General features: G+C 29.8%; 1 protein-coding gene across 5 annotated transcripts in view; it reads left to right on the top strand.

Annotated features, from left to right (window-relative positions):
* The window catches only part of LOC117177322 (protein yellow-like), a 46,855-nt gene that overhangs the window by 20,986 nt on the left and 7,441 nt on the right, over window positions 1-18,428 (top strand). For all 5 annotated transcript variants that reach the window (XM_033367938.1, XM_033367937.1, XM_033367939.1 and 2 more), the window contains 2 exons: window positions 9,564-9,878; window positions 11,118-11,367. In XM_033367938.1, coding sequence (XP_033223829.1) covers window positions 9,564-9,878; window positions 11,118-11,367 — 565 coding nt within the window. The remainder of the gene's footprint in view (window positions 1-9,563; window positions 9,879-11,117; window positions 11,368-18,428) is intronic.

Here is an 18,428-nt window from a genome sequence, read left to right as displayed (position 1 = left end):
TTAATTCAATACATATAAAAACGCTTTCAATTTCTAAGATTTTAAATCAAAATATATAGCATTTTTAAAAAACTAGTTAAATTTTCCTTCAAAAAATATTTTGTACAAAAGAGATAAAATTTCAAACCAACCATTTTTAACCAAAAAGTTCTACTAACAACCAAACAATTAAACTTTCAAGCAAAAGTGACGAATTTTTAACAAAATAGTTCAACTTTTCCCCAAATAGTTCATTATTAAGGCAAAAAGGCCATTAGAACAGAACTTTTAATCTACAAACATACATTTTCTAACAAATGACGAATTTTAAAATAAAACATATCAATTTTTGGCCAAATGGAGTAGTTACATTTTCTGATTAAAAAATTAATTCATAAGGAAAAAAGAGTTTTTTTACAAAATAGTTAAATTTTCAATCAAAGAAGTAAATCTTTGAAAAAATAAATTTTTAACCGAGTAGTTGAATTATCAATCAAAAATAAGAATTTTTATCAACAAAAATATTTGAAAACATGAACTTTGATCTTATTACCAAATTGTTGAATTGCCAAACCAAAAACACGAATTTTCTACAAGAAAATATAAATTATCAACAAAAAGTTCATTCATAATCAAATGGTTAAATTTTCGACTAAAATCATAGATCTTCACCAAAAAATAGTTGAATCCTTAACCAAAACAAATTAATTTTGAACTAAATAGCTGTATTTTTAAAAAGGAGAGTGGAATTTCAACCCTGAAAGTTAATCTTCTACCAAAAAAGACGAACTTTCAAAAAAATACATGAATTTTCAAACATATAGTGGATCATTTTTTACCACTTCCTGGTGGTAAAAAATCTTCCTCCGCTTTCCCTTGTAGTAAAACATGGACTTTTTGCAGCTCCCCCCTCCCCCTTCCTTTAATAAAGGCTGTTAATTCGCTAAGAAAGTGTTTTTTATTCAAAACATAAGCTTTAGGAAACAAAGTAGGGAGAATTTGATAGATTTTCATGTTTTTCTGGAAATAAATCCGCAGATTCAGGATGCAGGAGAAAGCTTAAGAAATATGTTATTTAATTTACAAAAACTTCCTCATAGTAAATGATTCTATTGTTTCATTTTGTAGTTCGAGGTTATTATTGTTTGTATAGTACTCTTTTACAAAGACTCTCAAAACTCATCATTATCTCCACTTGAAAATTTAAATCTACGAAGCATCTTAGTACTTCACAAAATCTATTCAGGATATTTCATAACGTATTACTCTTTTATTTGGTTTTGTGAAGGCCATAATGCAAATGTGTGAAACTCAGTGAATACGGTACTCCTCGGACTATTTTAAGCAGAAAAAATTCTAGCCTATTCTGGAAGATGAACATCAGAATTATGCTTACGAAAGTATCACATAAATTGTATAAATAAATGTCAAGGTTGTGTATAGATCAGTCAAATAGGTAAAGGGGCCATCCATATACACCACGTGGACAGTTTAGAGGGGAGGGGGTATATGGCAAAATTCCACGCTTGTCCACGGAGGGGCCGGGCTAGAATCCACATAAACGCACGTTCCCTTAAATCTGCGAAAAATATACTGAAATGAGACAAGGTATTCCAGCGACATTTTTTAGAAGAACATGACAAACTAAGAATATTTCTACGACTTTTTGCATATGAAAATTTCTGGTTAAATAAAAGAGATACTGCATAAATCATGCATTCATATTATCACGATCATTGGGAGTTAAGCCGATTTCGAGTAACAAAAAATTTTCAGCGCGAAAGTATAAATTTGTTTTCTATGGAAATAATTATTCACAGTAAATTATCATGAATCCCTGTGTACACGCCCGGGTACCCGGGTACCCACCACGGTACATTTTCGCATGTATAGTGGGGTAAAAATTAAAATTTCGCTTAGGACGTACAAACCGTAATCTTTCAGGTCCATTCCAGGTAAATGGTATGTTTAGAATTTATTAAGGATTTTTTTGCAAAAACAATCGACTTATACTCAGATGCATCCAGGATATTCGAGTATTGAATATCCACCCATAAAGAAATTAAAATTCAAGTGGATTATGAATTTCTTATCAAGTTATTTGATTTATGTACGTGATATATGTCGTGTAATAATATGATGAATAATAATTTAATCATTAATTATTTTTATTACTCTCTGTGTGCAGCAACCCGACGTGCAACTTTGTACGTCAGGTTGCAGCATAATCGTTCAGGTCCCAAAATCTGTTAGGGAAAGGCAATCACTTTTAATGTATAATTATTGGAATACCAACTGCTAATAAATAATTCTAGCCGAATCCGAAGTAAGAAAAAAACTGTTTACTATTTTATAAATAAATTAATGAACAAGAGTCATTTTTCCGTAATTTGCAATTATTAGTTGTTAAAATTAATTGTTTTTGCATTAAATATGAGATAAATAAATGTACGATCACGATTAATTAAAAGCAGTTGATCTTTTTCAATTACGTAAACCATTTTTGTAAACAAACAGATTGACAATGTCTGAATAAATAGGCTTAATTTCTTCGCAGAATAAACTGAAAGTAATTTGTCAATGACTCCTTGTAGTCATATTTTGTATTTTGACATAAGGCTTTATTTATTTAAATTATTCTTTAAAAATGCCCATGCATAGCATTCTTCCAGGAATACACATAATTGTTTTCACCTCGGCTTTTACGGAATCGACTAAAAATGTCTCCCCCTGATTTCTTGCAGTTATATTTTTCAAATTAACTACAACTGTTATTCATGTAAGCAGCTAATATAAAAAATTATGTTTTATTTTGAACAATTATTTTCGTAGAAAAAATATTTATAGCTTGACAATATATAATTCATGACAATATATAATTCATGACAATATATAATTCTATGATTTAGGCAGTGCCTCAGGTAATAATTTATATCTTTTGTTTAAACAAAAATGTTTATATGTTATTTGCCCTCCTAATCATAGAAATTTGCAAATAATATTTTGTGTAAATAACAACATAGAAATTCAAAACCTATTTGAAAAATTTCCAGGAGTGAAAGCCAATCAATCTTTCAATTGCTTAATGTTTAATGATATTTATAAAACTGACAAAAAGAAGGCTTATTGATTATTGCAAAAAATGTAGAAGATAAACCCAAATCTAAATAATAAAAAAATAGTTAAGGTCATAATTGTTTATTTAAATGTAGTTATTTGCATATTTGGGTTTTCCTGGTTTAGGCAAAGGTGGTAATTTTAATTTCATTTCAATTTATAAAAGCTCATTCTATTCTTTAAAATGTTCAATTATATTTGTCATGTTTTCATGTTCATTATTTTCTTTAAAAATATTACGTACAAGTAATTTTAGTTGGTCATTTTGGGAATAAAACAATTTATTTACATAATATTTTATAAAAGCGTGACGAATACAATTGAGGTGACGGATGCAACAACTCGATAAGCTCTCGGAACCGCGTAGAAGGATTGTCCATCCGGGAAAATCTACCGATAAAAAAAATGGCTGAAACCTCAAATCAAATATACTTTCGTCTTCAGCTTGACCCGGCCGACGAGTTTTTCTTATGAAACTTTTTCATTCGATAATTATTACTCAAGATAAACAAGTGGTTTTCGTTCGGAATCAATTTGCTATTCAAGAAAAACAAACACATTTCCTTTTTAAACATAGTGCGTTCTTTATGGTCATCGCTTCTATATTGAGAATACACCATACCAATTTCAAGCATTTCTATCAACAAACGGCTGAATAATCGCGAGTTGTGTTTTACAAAACATAGATTTTTTATCGGAAAATTTTCTAAGTTTTTATTATTTATCTTGAGTAATAATTGTCGAATGAAATAAATTTGTGGGCCGGGTCAAGCTGAAGACGAAAGTATATTTTGTTTTACGTTTCGGTCACTTTTTTTTATCGATAGATTTTCGCGGGTGGACAATCCTTCTACGCGGTTTCAAGCGCTTGTCGAGTTGTTGCTTCCGTCACCTCAATTGTAAAGAACCTTTCAAGCAAAAGGTTTTATGAATGAAAATTGGATGAAAATTACGTCTTTTGACGAAAGCCGCAAAAGGACAGAGTTGAGCGAATAGCTCAAATTAAATAAGCAATCATTCTTTCAAAACAATAGAAAAAAATTATTTTTACAACTGAATGGACTGGCATGGACTTTACGGTTTTGAGTCTATTGCGATTTGAGACGTTCAGGATCTTATATTTTGAGTATAATATTTTTAGGGCTCACGGTTTTGGATAAAACTGTAACAAATTTCAATATTTTAGGTAAGGGCCATCAGTAAATTACATAACAGCTTTAGAGGAGGAGGGGGTTCGGGAAAATGTTACGATCTGTTCCATGGGTGGGTGGTATATCTATACTGTTACGTAATATTTTTAACAAAAACAACCCCATAGAAAATTCATATGTCCAAAACTATACTAAAAGGTTTTCAGTTAAAATACAACAATTCCAACCAAGAAAAAGGGAATTTTCAACAATATTATTAAAATTTGCAACCAAACTGATAAATCTTTGATTAAAAAAATTAATTCTCGACACAAAGTGTAATAGTTGATATTTCCATTTAAAAAAATTTCTATTTTAGACACAAAACTGTTAAATTAAACCAAAAAATACGAATTTTCAACAGAATAGTTGAAATTTCAACCAAGAAAGATTTTTCAATCAGTAAAGAAAAAAAATTGGCATCCAACACGTTGAATTTTTGTCACAAAGGGGAATTTTTTAAAAAAGTTACATTTACAACCCAACAATATGTATTTTCTGCTAAAATATTTGAATTTTCAACAAAAAAATACGAGTTTGCAACCAAACAGTGAATTTTCAACTGAAAAGATCAATTTTCTAGCAACATTTTTACTGAAAAAAATGAAAAGGTGAAGAAAAAATTAGAGAAGCCCTAGTTGGTTTTAAATTGTGTATTTTAGCACGACATCATGGGAATACGCCATACGCTTTTTTCGAGAAAATACCCAATAGGTACAAAAATTAAGGATGTCCTAGAGACGTCTTTGGGACATCCCTAAGACGTCTTTTATAACATGTCCTTTGGTCATCCATAGGACGTCCTAGGAGCGTTCCAAGGACGGTTTTGGGATTTTAATAGTTTTGTGCCAACTAATGTAAAGGCAGAAATGTACCAATAGTAATGTTTCTCAAGTGTGGAATCAAGTTTATCAGTCATGTTCCATGCCTTTGGCGATTGACGACCTTTCAGTTTCACGAAATAAAATATCCTAAATTTTAGGTAAGTGGCACTCGAACCTCAAATTTTGAACAGTTACTTGTATTTCATGATCTTGGAAAAGTCTTTAACCGATAAAAAGTGAAAAAACAGCATGAAAGAGAAATAAAAAATTGAAAATTAACTTTTTGTTAAAATTTCATATCTTTATGTAAAATACAACTATTTTGTTTAAAATTCGCTGTTTAATATTGTGTTAAAAATCATTTTTTAATGTGAAAATGTAACCATTCCATTTTTTGTTGTATATGCATCTTTTATACGTTGAAAATCCAACTATTCGTTAACAAGTTAAAACTGTTTGGGTAAAAATTAACTTTAGTTGACAATTTAACTATTTTCCTGAAAATTCGTTTTTTTTTGTTTTTTTTTTTAATTAATTTTTTTCATCTGAAAGTGTAAAGATTCCATTTTTGATTGAAAATGTATCCTTCATTAGTTGAAAATTCAACTATTTAGTAGGAAATTCATTTCTTTGGTCAAGGGCTCAACTATTTCGTTACAAATTCGTATTTTTTGTTAAATTCAAGAGGTTGAAAATTCTTTTTATTGTTGTTGAAAATTAATTTTCTAAACTGAAAATTTAAAGATTTAATTTTTGGTTAATATATTTTTATTTGGAAATTCAACCATTTGATTGAAACTTCGTCATTTAGTAGGAAATTTATCTTTATACATACATTAAAAGTTCTGATATTTTCTGAAAAATTCAATTATTTCATTGATAATTAAACTGTTTTGTTAAAGTCATCTTTTTTATCAAAAATTAAACTGTCTTTGGAAAAAATTCATCTTTTTGGCTTGAATTTTTAACTATTTGGTGAATAGTTGAACTATTTTGTTGAAAATTCATCACTTTTGCCTAAAAGTTGAACTGATTGGATGTTAATACAATCTTTTCTTAAAAATTAATAATAATTTTTTTTAGTAATTTTATTTTATGTATATAGAGCGAACAGTATACTGTAATTATTACTGCACGTGATTGCAAGATCATATGATTATATAATTTACTGCAGATTCTAAAATAAAAACGGATAACATGTACACTTTTTTTATATGCGCCACATAAAAAATTATAGACAGTGACTTGGGGCAATAATGCTGTTTACACAAATTTACGACTCAATAGAGATGTCTTATCTTCTTATTCACACAGCATTTGGGCCACTTTCCCTTAGAAAGTAGCAAGGGGCAAATTTATTTTTCGTATCCTTTAAGTTAGAGAAATTTCGTATATAATTTATTTATTAAGTTGAAAATAACTGAGTGGCCGTTTTAAACGAGAAAAAAATTCCCGATTCTCCAAATTTTTTTACGGCCATCCGTTCATAGATTTCTGATTTTAAAATAAAAGTCCGTGCTATTTTTTCAAAAATAAAAATTAAAGAATAAATCGATTAATTTGCAAGTGCTCAAAATTATGTCACTTCAAGCCATTTTAAGTAAAAGACATTAAAAAATGAACGATTTCATTTTTTCAACAGAATCTTTTTAAATTAGAAGTTTAATTATTTTTAAGTCGTTTCAAATTAATAATAATTTATTATTTATACATTAAAATTTAACAATTTCATTCAAATATAAAGTTTTTTTTAAGTGGAACAATTCAAATTGTAACGTTCAATATTTGAATTTAGCACAACAAATAAAAAATCAGGAGAATCAATAAAATTTCTGATAATATAAAGTATATCCGGCACTAAACAATAATTTAAAAAATTAAAATAAATTAGAAAATATGCTTATCAAATAAAAATGTTTTACTTCATTTATTTTTTCTCATTTAACAATTTCTTCATTTTGTAGATTCAGGAATTTGATCATTCATGACTTTTCCTGTCCTCGGCAATTTTAGTGTCGGATATTTTATAATTTTATTCGGGGAATTTTCTATCATCGAGGATTATCAACTCGGTAATATTACAAACTATTGAGAATTTCATCATTTGGACATTTTAAACTGTAGGTCATTTCAAATTTCGAAATATCATACTATAAATATTTTTTCAGGATTTTTCTGTCGTACTTGAAAATTCTTCTCTTTTGGATAGAAATGTTATCTTTTTTAGTTGAAAATTGAACTATATTTGGTTGAAAGTGAAATTTAAAAAAATGTATTTTTCTGGTTGAAGATTCATCATTTTAGTTAAAAATACATATCTTTGGTTGAAAATTTAACTATTATGTTAAAAATTCTTTTTTGTTTTTGTGGGAAATTTATCTTAAGTAGTTGACTTTAAACTTTTTGGTTGAAAATTAATTTTTATAGGTAGAGGATTTAACTGACTTGTTGAAAAATTGTCGTTTTAGTAGAATTAAACTGTTTTTATTTAAAATTAATCCGGTTTTGGTTGAAAATTTATCTATGCTTAGTTGAAATTTTTGTTCAAAATGCATACTCTTTGTTTAAGATTCATCACTTTAGTCACAAAAATTATCTCTTTTGTTCAAAATATAACTATTTTAGGGTACATTCCTTTTCTTGATTTAAAATTAATTTTTTTAACTGAAAATTTCACCACTCCATATTCGGTTGAAAGCTGATTTTTTAATTGAAAATTGAACTATCTGATTTGGCAGGAATGTAATTTTTTTAAATGCCACTCTTTGATCAAAAATTAATCTTTGTTGGTTAAGGATTCAACAATTTCATTGAATCTTTGTATTTTTGAACAAAATATTAAATTTTTTATCGAGAATTCATCTTTTTAGGTAAAAAACTCAATTATTTAATTGAAATTTGAATTTCTTTGTTAAAAACTAATTTTCTATTTGACAATGAACTTTTTTTCTAATTTCATATTTTTTAGTTAAAAATGTAACAATTTTGTACAGAATTCGTATTTGCAAATCGAAAATTGAACAATTTAGTAGAAAATTCAACTACTTAGTCGAAAGGTAAACTGATTTGTTAAAATTCCTTAATTTGGTTGAAAATGTAACTAATTTGTTGAAAATTAGTTCTTTCTTGCTGAAAATTAATTTTATCACAGAAAATTTAACTGTTTTATCCGGAAATTCAACTATTTGGTTGAAGAATAATGTAATTTGTTAACAAGTCGTCTTTTTTGGAAGCAAAATGAATTATTTTATTGAAAATATATGCATGGAAAAAACGATATAGCTCAGAGAACTATAGTTTGGTTCTCAGAACTAGAAAATATAGTTCTTGAACAAACATTACCTGATGGTACTCACAACTATGCCAGTATAGGCGTAGCAACTATACTAGTATTCCTAAACGTTCCATTGTTCTAGGAATATCATATGTTGAGGGTGCTTATCTCGAGGGTTAAAATGTATTTTGTTGGAAATTTTCCTTTTTTGTTATAAAATCAATATTTTGGTGAAAAATGCAACTGTTTAGTTAAAAATTAAACCGTTTTAGTTGAGGATTTAATTATTTTGTTGGAAATTAATATTTTTGGTTCAGTTAAACTATTTAATTTATAGAGGAGATAGCTCGAATATGGCATAAGGCACACTAGGACAAGGCACACTTTTTTACCCAAAAATTACAGTTAGACATTATTCAACTTTCTGAATGTTTACAAAAAGGGTTCATGCGTTCACGAACTTAATGCATTTTCTGCGATGGAACCTACACTTTGCCAGAGGAGAAACGAATGATCCCAGAGTGGATGCATCGGAGCATTATCAGCCCGATGGTTGTGAGTCTATTGTCAATAATTTCGCTGTATATTGTATTCTTCAAAATTATATTAATAAATATTTGCATTCCGTTAACTTTCTTGTTTTTTGTGTATTTTGATTTTTTCTAGGTGTGCGATATTCGAGCCACCCTTTTTCGATTTTCAAAAACCTAGTTTTTTAGAAAATCTTTATTTAAAAAATAAAATCTGGTGATGTGAAGAAATCAACCCTACTATTTGAAAGGCTATTCAATAGCCTTTCGAATGACATTCATTCAATTTCACTTCATAGAGTCCTGGCAGCGGCAATCCATCGAAAAGGAGGTGGTTTGCTATATTCGAGCCATTTCCTCTAACTGAACATTTTTTCAAATTGATTAATTTTAAAAACCTTCATAAAATGATTATAAAAATAAGAAACTTTATTTTAAATACTTAGATCAGGTTTCACTTTGCTATTTTTTATTCTAATGAATCTCTCTTCCCTTTCGTTTCGAAGAAGCAATTTGATCAACTACACGAGACTCGTGATCGAATAATAAGAAAGATATCGGAGAAATCGATCTGGGAAGAGATCTATGGCGCAAACCAAGAACTTTTAATTTTCATTTTTTAATTACTTTATCCTTGATTCTTATATAGGTAATTTCCTGTAATTATCAGTTTACTGGTGATTCATTGGTGCATGAGAAATTAGGATTGCCTTGTGAAGGACGAGGATTTTCTTCAGGACCAAATGACTGGATGACTGCTGGAAGCTTCCAAAATATAGGATTCAATACAAAGATAAAAAGTGAACGGGAAATCGATGTTCATTTAAATAGAGTTAATCCGAATTCTGTTCCTGCTAATAATCCTGGAAAGGATAATGAGAAAATGTATAAACCGGAACACATGTTTAAACCATCTGTGGGATATTATCCCAAGGATGAGTATGCTGGCCCTGCAATGGAACTGGTGATTTTTGTATTTAACCCTCATATTTAATTCTTGCTTCGCATAAAACTGGCGAGTGTTTTGAAAAATATTGAATGAGCGCGAAGGTGCTGCGATCATTCTGGAATTTTCCGTAATTTTATGCAATATTCTGGAGTTTTCTTGATTTTTATCGAATATTTTGGATTTTTTGTAATATCAAGATTTGCGGTAGCAAATCGCTGGAAAGTGCAATAAAGAATAACGTAATTTTTTCGTTATTCAAATCCAAAGTACCAAAGGAGAAAAAGTCTTGCAAGTGACAATTTGATATGAGTAGGCAACTTGTGCGTTATAGCCAAATTCAGTCTGAAAATCTTTTTGGAAAACAAATCGGCCCACAGTGACGTAAATAAAGTTTCTATGAACCAATGAATTTGTATTCTTCACTATTCATTCAATTTTGATGTTTTTTTTTTCTATCTAAAGATTTTAAAATGACGAAAAGATGTGTGTTTAGACGTTTAATAAAAAACATTATGAAATTTTTTATTTAATAACAAATTTGACATTTTGTATCTTGGTCATTTTTCTAACAACAAAGTTTCTTTATTTGTAATGTTATTTTTCACGATGAAAACAAAAAAAATGCATCCTGTAAAAAAATTATTAGTACCAAATGTGTAGCTCTTTTTGTAATAAATTTAATATAACGGTTGGTCAAAGAGTGTCTACAGGATACAGACACATTCGTAAAAATCGTTTTTTTCTGACTCATGAGGTCTCAAAATGTGGTGATTTTATGAAAACCGACAAATCCAGATTTTTCATAAATCAAATACCGTCTCATTAGGGTGGAAATGTGAAAAACGCATTCATTTATTTGTGGATTCGAGTAAATTTTAGGGCAATTTGAGGAATTTGAAGATTCGAAAGAAAAAAAATGAACCACACAATTTTTTTTTATTCTCCTGCATTATTTATAGCTGGTTTTAGCACAGATATCAGACCTGGTTTATAAATCTGAAAAGTTTAAAAAAAATGGTACAAATTGTTTATGAACAATCCAATCACACAAATCATTTCAAAATTTCAAAATATTTAATTTAAAAAAAGTCTAAATCGAATGAATATTGCAGGATAAAAAGTTGTTTTTCCATGCAAACTTTTTTGCTGCATAGTTGTTACCCTTATTACTCTTATTAATCAAGATTCTAACAAAAACCGCTCTTTCTATACATTTTGATTCCTATTCAAATTTTGTCATTTGTTAAAAATTAGGTTTATTCTTGGAAGCTCATCGACTTTGATTTCGAAAACGATGAAGCTCGTGACCAAGCTCTTTTTGATGGTTCATATGTCCCGGAAAATAATTTGCCTTTGGGTTTGGAAGCTTGGAGAGACAGAGTATTTGTTACTTTACCAAAGTGGAAAAATGGAATACCTGCAACTCTCACGACTGTTCCAAGACATTCGCCAACAAAAAACCCCAAGCTAAAGCCTTATCCAAATTGGGAGTGGAATAATGCAGGTAAGTTTCTACTTCGTTAAAGTCAAAGCTAAAACAGATCAATCAGGATAATGGTAACTAGAAACTTTCACTTCATGAAAATCTTGTACACCTCGTTTATGTTTATTTTGGCCTTTCTGGCACAAGAAAAATATGAGCAAAATAAATTCAGAACCTGACTTGAATTGAGCCTACAATCTAAAACCAGATTCCTGGCATGAAATTTGCTTTCAAGGATGGTGTGTGATATATATTGTCATTTTATCAGCCGAAGATCATTAATCCATTTTTATTTAATTAAAAGTACCCTTTTTTAAATTACTATAAATACTATAAATACCCAGGATCATACTAAATTTAATATGAAACGCTTAAGGGGATTAAAACGACTCGGATTTTCGTTTTATACATAATACATATACGAGGATGCATTATTTAATATAATATTTGAACCACGTAAACTAAAGGCTACTTTACTCGCGGAAGCAAAGCGATTTTTTCGAAAAATGTTCTTGTTTTTTTTTTTTTTTTTTTTTTTTTTTTTTTTTTTGTAATTAAAAATTAAGCGTTCCTTTGTGCCTGTAAAATGCAACGCCCCAGCTACCACTGCATGCAGCGCTGCATTAACCCAATTTAGTTTTTAGGTCATGTTACACAGCCAAACACCTATATTACCGACCTCACTTTATCAGATCACTGAATGTATAAGTGCAAACATTAATTTTCGCATTATATGTGCATAATGTTCGTGAGTGATTTTTGTTTTGTCCCACTTTGATAAATATAAACCTCATAACTAGCCAATTGACAACTTTGAAAATTGATTCCAGTGGTTTACAGCAGCACGGTCGGTATTGCTCCAAATTATAATGTACGCTTAGGCACTTTATTTGGGTAGGACCTTTACTAAAAATTATTTAACCTTTTTTTCTGAATCTCGACATTTTTTTAACCTTCGAACATTTTTATACATAAAATATCAGTCTCAAACTTTGAGTAATTCAAGAGCCGCAAGAAAACTACGTTGAAGTACAAAGTTTGTTTATAAACGATGTGAAAAAAAAAATATTTTAAAGAAATCTTATCCGGCACATAACAAAGGAGTCACAACGTAGGACGAGCCAGCTGTAGAGCCTCGTCTAGTGGCCGCCAGGGTACCGGCTGATGCCGATGGAACTGATAGCTGAGTCCTTTAAGATTTAGTTGAAACTTGTTGTTTACATCCTTTATTATTAAATTTTGTACTTTAACGTAGTTTTCTTTCGGCTCTTGCATTTCTCAAAGTTTGAGATCAATATTCTTCGTATAAAAAAAGTTCGAGAGTTAAAAAAATTCCGAGGTTAACAAATAAGATGAAATAATTTTTAGTGAAGTTCCTATCCAAATGAAGGACCTAAACGTACTTCATTGTACTCTGATACATTTTCCAAAGTTTCAACTCGATATTTTATTTACGAAAATAGTAAATATGGTACGCGGCTCGCTGCGCTCAAAAAGTTGAGCGCGCCTAGGGCGCGCGGCTGTTGATTCTCGCGCTTCGCGCTCGATAATGAATTTACCTCGCGCTACGCGCTCGATCTTTCTGCATAGACTCTTTAAAACTAAAGGTGAAAATATCGACAACAGTAATTTGGTGATTGTGAATTCTCTTTTGTTAAAGCTCCTTCGGCTATAACGAACGCATTCTCATCACGTATCTCGTGCTTCGCACTCGAGTTTCTCCCTGAAATTTTATATCATTCCCATAAATGTATATTATTATAATTCGCAACTTGCATTGGTATTAAAAAGATGAAGTTTCATTTTCCCGTTAAAAAAACGTATTCTTTTTAAAAAAAATTTGTTATTAAACGTTTTATTGCAACTTTTGTCGTTTTTCCATAAACTGAATTTGCTCATTTCCAATGTTTTCTTTATGATTTTTCTTTATGTATGTGTGTATATATATACGGAGAAAAAGATATCACACAATGATATCGCAAAACCTCTATATTGCAAGAGAGAGCAATATGATAACGTAAAGCAGGACCCGGACCTTTGTACGGTATTATAATGCACTAATATCACAGAAAAAATCAAGTTAAATTTGTTTGCTGTTGTCTGCCACGGCGTTCTTAGCAGCAATGGAAAAAAGGCAAAGTACGTGAATGCGAGCTATAAATCTAGATACCAGATTTAAAACAATCAAAGAAAAAAGTTTAAATTTACTGCAGGTAATACTTACAATGGTTAAACATTAAACATATTTTGGCGAAAGTTTCATAGAGGTTGCGAGAATAATTCTGATCTCGTCTATTGCGTCACGCTGACGTGAGGAAATTTCCGTAAAACGTGTAGAATCAGCAACAGATAACACGAAAAAATTTGTTTATTGATATATTTGCTCCGAAATGACTGACAGATGGGAATCCCCATTTCTCTCCCAATTTAATTAAGTTATACGATGCAGGATAGCGCTGGCGTCGTAATTGTCGCTACACCTCGAATAAAAATAAAGCGATTATAAGGCCAAAGATTATCCAGGAGGGATTAAAAATCGGAAATTATCTTCGATTCATGTCAAGTTTATCTGGCAAGGTTAATTTTTGTTCCGGTGAATCTTTCAACTGGAATCGATGTAAACATTATCTTTAATTTTTCCTGTGATCGCTTGTTCACTACTCGAACCCTTGCGAGATCAGAAATGAAGAAATACAATGTGATAGCATAATAAAATTAAATTCTTACGTTATAGGTTACACAATTATGCGGTATATAATGTAAAAACTTGCAATGTATGATATCACGATTTTGCGATATAATAATGCGATAATTACGATATATAGCGCAGGAATTACGGTATATATTGTAATTCATGCGATATAGTTTTCTCAGTGTATATATGTTTTTTAGTGCATTATTATATTAGAGAATATTTGATATACTGAGAGAATTTTGAATGAAAAAATGTAACTTTTGGATTTTTCATGCTGTCAAAATTTAATTTTTGATTTATCAAGAAAATTCAAAAAATTGTCATGATAATCTTCTAGGGCATTTAGAAATCAAACTTTTTCTTCTCTTGCCATTTTTTTATATCGTCCGTTAATTGGCTTAAAGGTTCAGTTTCGTGTATTTTTTGTATTTTGTAAACGCTATAATTCTAAAAAATTTTAATTTTATGAAAAATATCGTTAGATAAATTGTTCGACTTTTTAAATAGTATGAATGACTGTACAGAGAATTCTTGAATTTTGAAAAAGTTGTATCTAAAATATTCAAAAGGCGCTCACTTTTTGAATTTTCATCTAAAATGGCTGGGTAACGAAATTGACCTTTAGTTTAGAACTCTAAAAGAGTGTACCAAAAGCCAATCTAATAGATTCATTTTTTCAAAAGGTATCGTGCTCACAGACAGGCAGGTATGACGACAGACAGATAGACATACAGATAGAGTTCTGTTTTTAGTTTTAATCATAAAAAATAGCTTTAAAACATAAGAAATTATATTTTTTGAAACCCCACACACGAGACGAAAAAGAAATTAAAAGACAAAAGTTGTGATAAGAATGTGCCCACGCAGCGAGCACATTTTTTTTTACTTTTAATGACGTTTTTCATGATTAAAGCCAAAACGACGCATCCTATCAAAAAGTGGTTGATAACAAATTTGTAGAGCTTTTTCGAATGCACAATTTTTGTGCATTCATCTTTTACCGTATTTTGCAGTTTGGCCGAAAAATGTAATTTTTTGACTTTTCATTATTTTGTATGTTGTTAAAATTTGAATTTTTGATTTTTTAAGAAAATTCAAACAGTTGTTGCGATAATCTTTCAGGGTATTCAAAAAGCAACATTTTTCTTTTCTTGACTTTTTTTCGTATCGTGCGTTATTTGAAGTAAATTGTTCATTTTCGTGTGTTTTTTGGAATTTTGTAAATGCTATAACTCTGGTAATTTTTTTTTTTTCAAGATCATTAGGATAAATTGTTCGACTTTTTGAATACCATGAATAAACGTACAGAGAAATTTTGAATTTTGAAAAAAGTTGTCTCTAAAATATTCAAAATGTGCCCACTTTTTGGATTTTCATCCAAAATGGCTGGCTAACGAACTTGACCTTTAGTTTAGGAGACTAAACGAATGTACTAAAGGGCAATCTAATAGAATAATTTTTTCAAAAGTCATCGTGTTCACAGACAGACAGACATGCATACATACATACACATATACATACAGTACATACATACATGCATACATACATACAAACATACATACATACATGCATAGATACATTCGTACATACATACACATTCGTAAAAACCTGTTTTTCAGATTCAGGAGGTCTCAAAACGTGGAAATTTGACAAAAACTGGGGAGGTTAAATTTTACACAAACCTAATACCTTCTCTGATGAGAATGTAATCATTATTGTATGTTATTACCATTTATATTTATTATTGCATTATATTATGTATGTTGAAACATTACATTAAACAGTACATCCTCTGACACTTGTCGATCACACGATCTGTCTTTGTGTTTTCCCCAGATTTGTGCGCAGGTCCTTTAAAAATTTAAGGTCAAACATCGCCAACTGAAATTTGGTGATAGCGAATTCTCTTTGGTTAAAGCTCTTACGGCTTTAACGAACATATTGTCATCACGTATCTCGTGCTTCGCACTCGAGGTTGTCCCTCAAATTGTATATCATTTCCATAAATGTATAATATTACAATTCATTACATGCATTGGTATCCAAACACACACGCTGTTTCATTGTTACGGACGGCTCTTGGTAATAATTTCATTCGTTAAAATGTGTGATAAAGAAGTTTGCGAGCTCCTTGCATCCTAGGGATTTGCAGAAAGCGTAGCAGATTTCTACCGTGTGAATATATACTTTTATATTGCACGACCTAACCTCGCTTTTATGTAAGTTTTTTTTACTTCTGTACACAATATCGTCACAATTTATCTTTTTACCTTAAATTTTCGTAAATAATTCAAAATTAGGAAATAATAAAATTAATGTACACTGAAACAATATTAAAATAAACTTTTTTCCTCAGGTGAACAAATAATCTGTGCAAGTTTCTTGAAACTAGAGGAAGCCAATTTATTTATGATTCATTATTGGAATCAAAGAAAATGTTTATTTATTTTAAACCCTCGTTATCAGTGGCTGTTCTACATTGCCGATCATTTATCGACGAAACTTGTGACACGTATAACACCTAAGCCCTTGCATACTATTATTTTCGTCGGGCCTGCCCCTTAGGCCAGGCTCAATTATCTTTGAGATTGAATATAATTTGGATCTGAATTACGTCTGACTATTATAATTAAATTTTGTGATATTATTTTGTGTGTCAAAATATCAAATCCTTACACTGTAAGTATTGTCATTAAAGTTAATTGAAAAGTTTATATTTCTGTCGGTATATTTGATTAGAGTTTTAATGTGATTAGTTTACAAAAATTACACAATTCTTTGCTCAAAAACTCTGAGCTCCGCAATCAAAAATGGGAGCTAGACGCCAATTAACATGGTGAATACCGTTTTCTGTATAATTTTATTTTACAACGCCAATTTACAAGATTTTAGTCAGTAACACTATCTCTATAATAAAATAGATTTATTCAATGGAAATTACAATTAAAATTATTAAATAATAGCGATGATAGAAGAAAAGACACCTTTTCCTCACGGTGACCACTGGTCCAACCGTGAACGTTCCCCCGAAACTTGGAAAAGGGTTGGTATGTGACCTAAGTTATTTGTATAGCCAGTCACAAGGGTCCCAACGTGTGTGTTAACACACACGTGCACAGTTGCTTCGCGCACAGTTGCTCCTTGCACAGTTGCTCCGTGCAAACGAAAATGAAGATTTGAAGCCAAACAACGCACGAAATCAAAAAAGTCATAACGAGAAAAGCGTTGATTTTTTAACATCCTACATAGTTGACATAGCAAATTTTTGAATTTTTTTGAAAATTCAAATTTTTATCACAGAAAAAAATAATAAAAAATTTAAAAAATTCCATTTTACGGTTAAACTATATAATATACGAAAAAGGACGAATTAAAGAACGTGTGCATTTAAAAAATATGTACAAATTTGTTATTATTCATTTTTTTATAGGGCGCGTAGTTTTTGTTTTATTCATAAAAAACAGCGTCAGAAATTAAGTTTTTGAACACGACAAAAGCTACGAACAAAAGCCGTTGAAAATGGTGTCACTTGCCATGCCATACGAAAAGCTATGTATAAAAAAGGGCCTTGGTTAAATGGAATGATTTCAAAATTTTGGCTATGCCTTGAGAGTTTTCATGTTCGAAATAAATTTTAGTTTGCCTCGTGATTAAAAATACTACACCACTTATTTTTTGATAGTACGTACTAGTTTTATTTGAAAAAAATTAATTAATTAATTCTACAATATTCACCGGGATTTTAATTTTATTTTGTCTTCTTTTTGTGAAATTTTGATGAAAAATTATCTTTTTTAATATAGCACGATTACTTTCGAAACAATTTACAGATTGGATTGCCCTTTGGTACATTCTTTTAGTATCTTAAAATAAAATTTAAGTTCGTAAACCAGCCTTTTGGATAAAAATTCAAAAAGTGAGCTCCTTTGGACTATTTTTGAGACCACTTTTTTCCACGAATCAAAATTCTCTGTGCGGGTATTCATAGTATTTAATAAGACGAACCATTTATCTTGATGACTTTTTTTTATAAAACCTAAAATTACCACAGTTATAGCGTTATTTACAAAATTCTGAAAAACACACGAAAATGAACATTTTGAGCCAAATAATGCACGATACGAAAAAAAGTCAAGAAAAGAAAAATCCTCCTTTTTGAATGCCCTACAAGATTATCATATTATATTAGATAAAATGTTTGAATTTTTTTTGATAAATACTTTTTCTGTTATAAAAAAGTTAAGACGATCACTTTTTTTATCACGATAAATTTCAAAAATTTATTTCTTGGAAACTTTGTATGTCATATTGAAATAAAAAAATACGTATTAAATGTTTTTCAACAAAGAACGAAACAAAAATATTTCACGTAAAAAATTTAGGGTGT

The sequence above is a fragment of the Belonocnema kinseyi genome, chromosome 7 (genome assembly GCF_010883055.1).
Source record: "Belonocnema kinseyi isolate 2016_QV_RU_SX_M_011 chromosome 7, B_treatae_v1, whole genome shotgun sequence".
Lineage (NCBI taxonomy): Eukaryota > Metazoa > Arthropoda > Insecta > Hymenoptera > Cynipidae > Belonocnema > Belonocnema kinseyi.
Note: the sequence above shows the minus strand (reverse complement) of the source record. Positions and strands in the feature narration are given on the sequence as shown.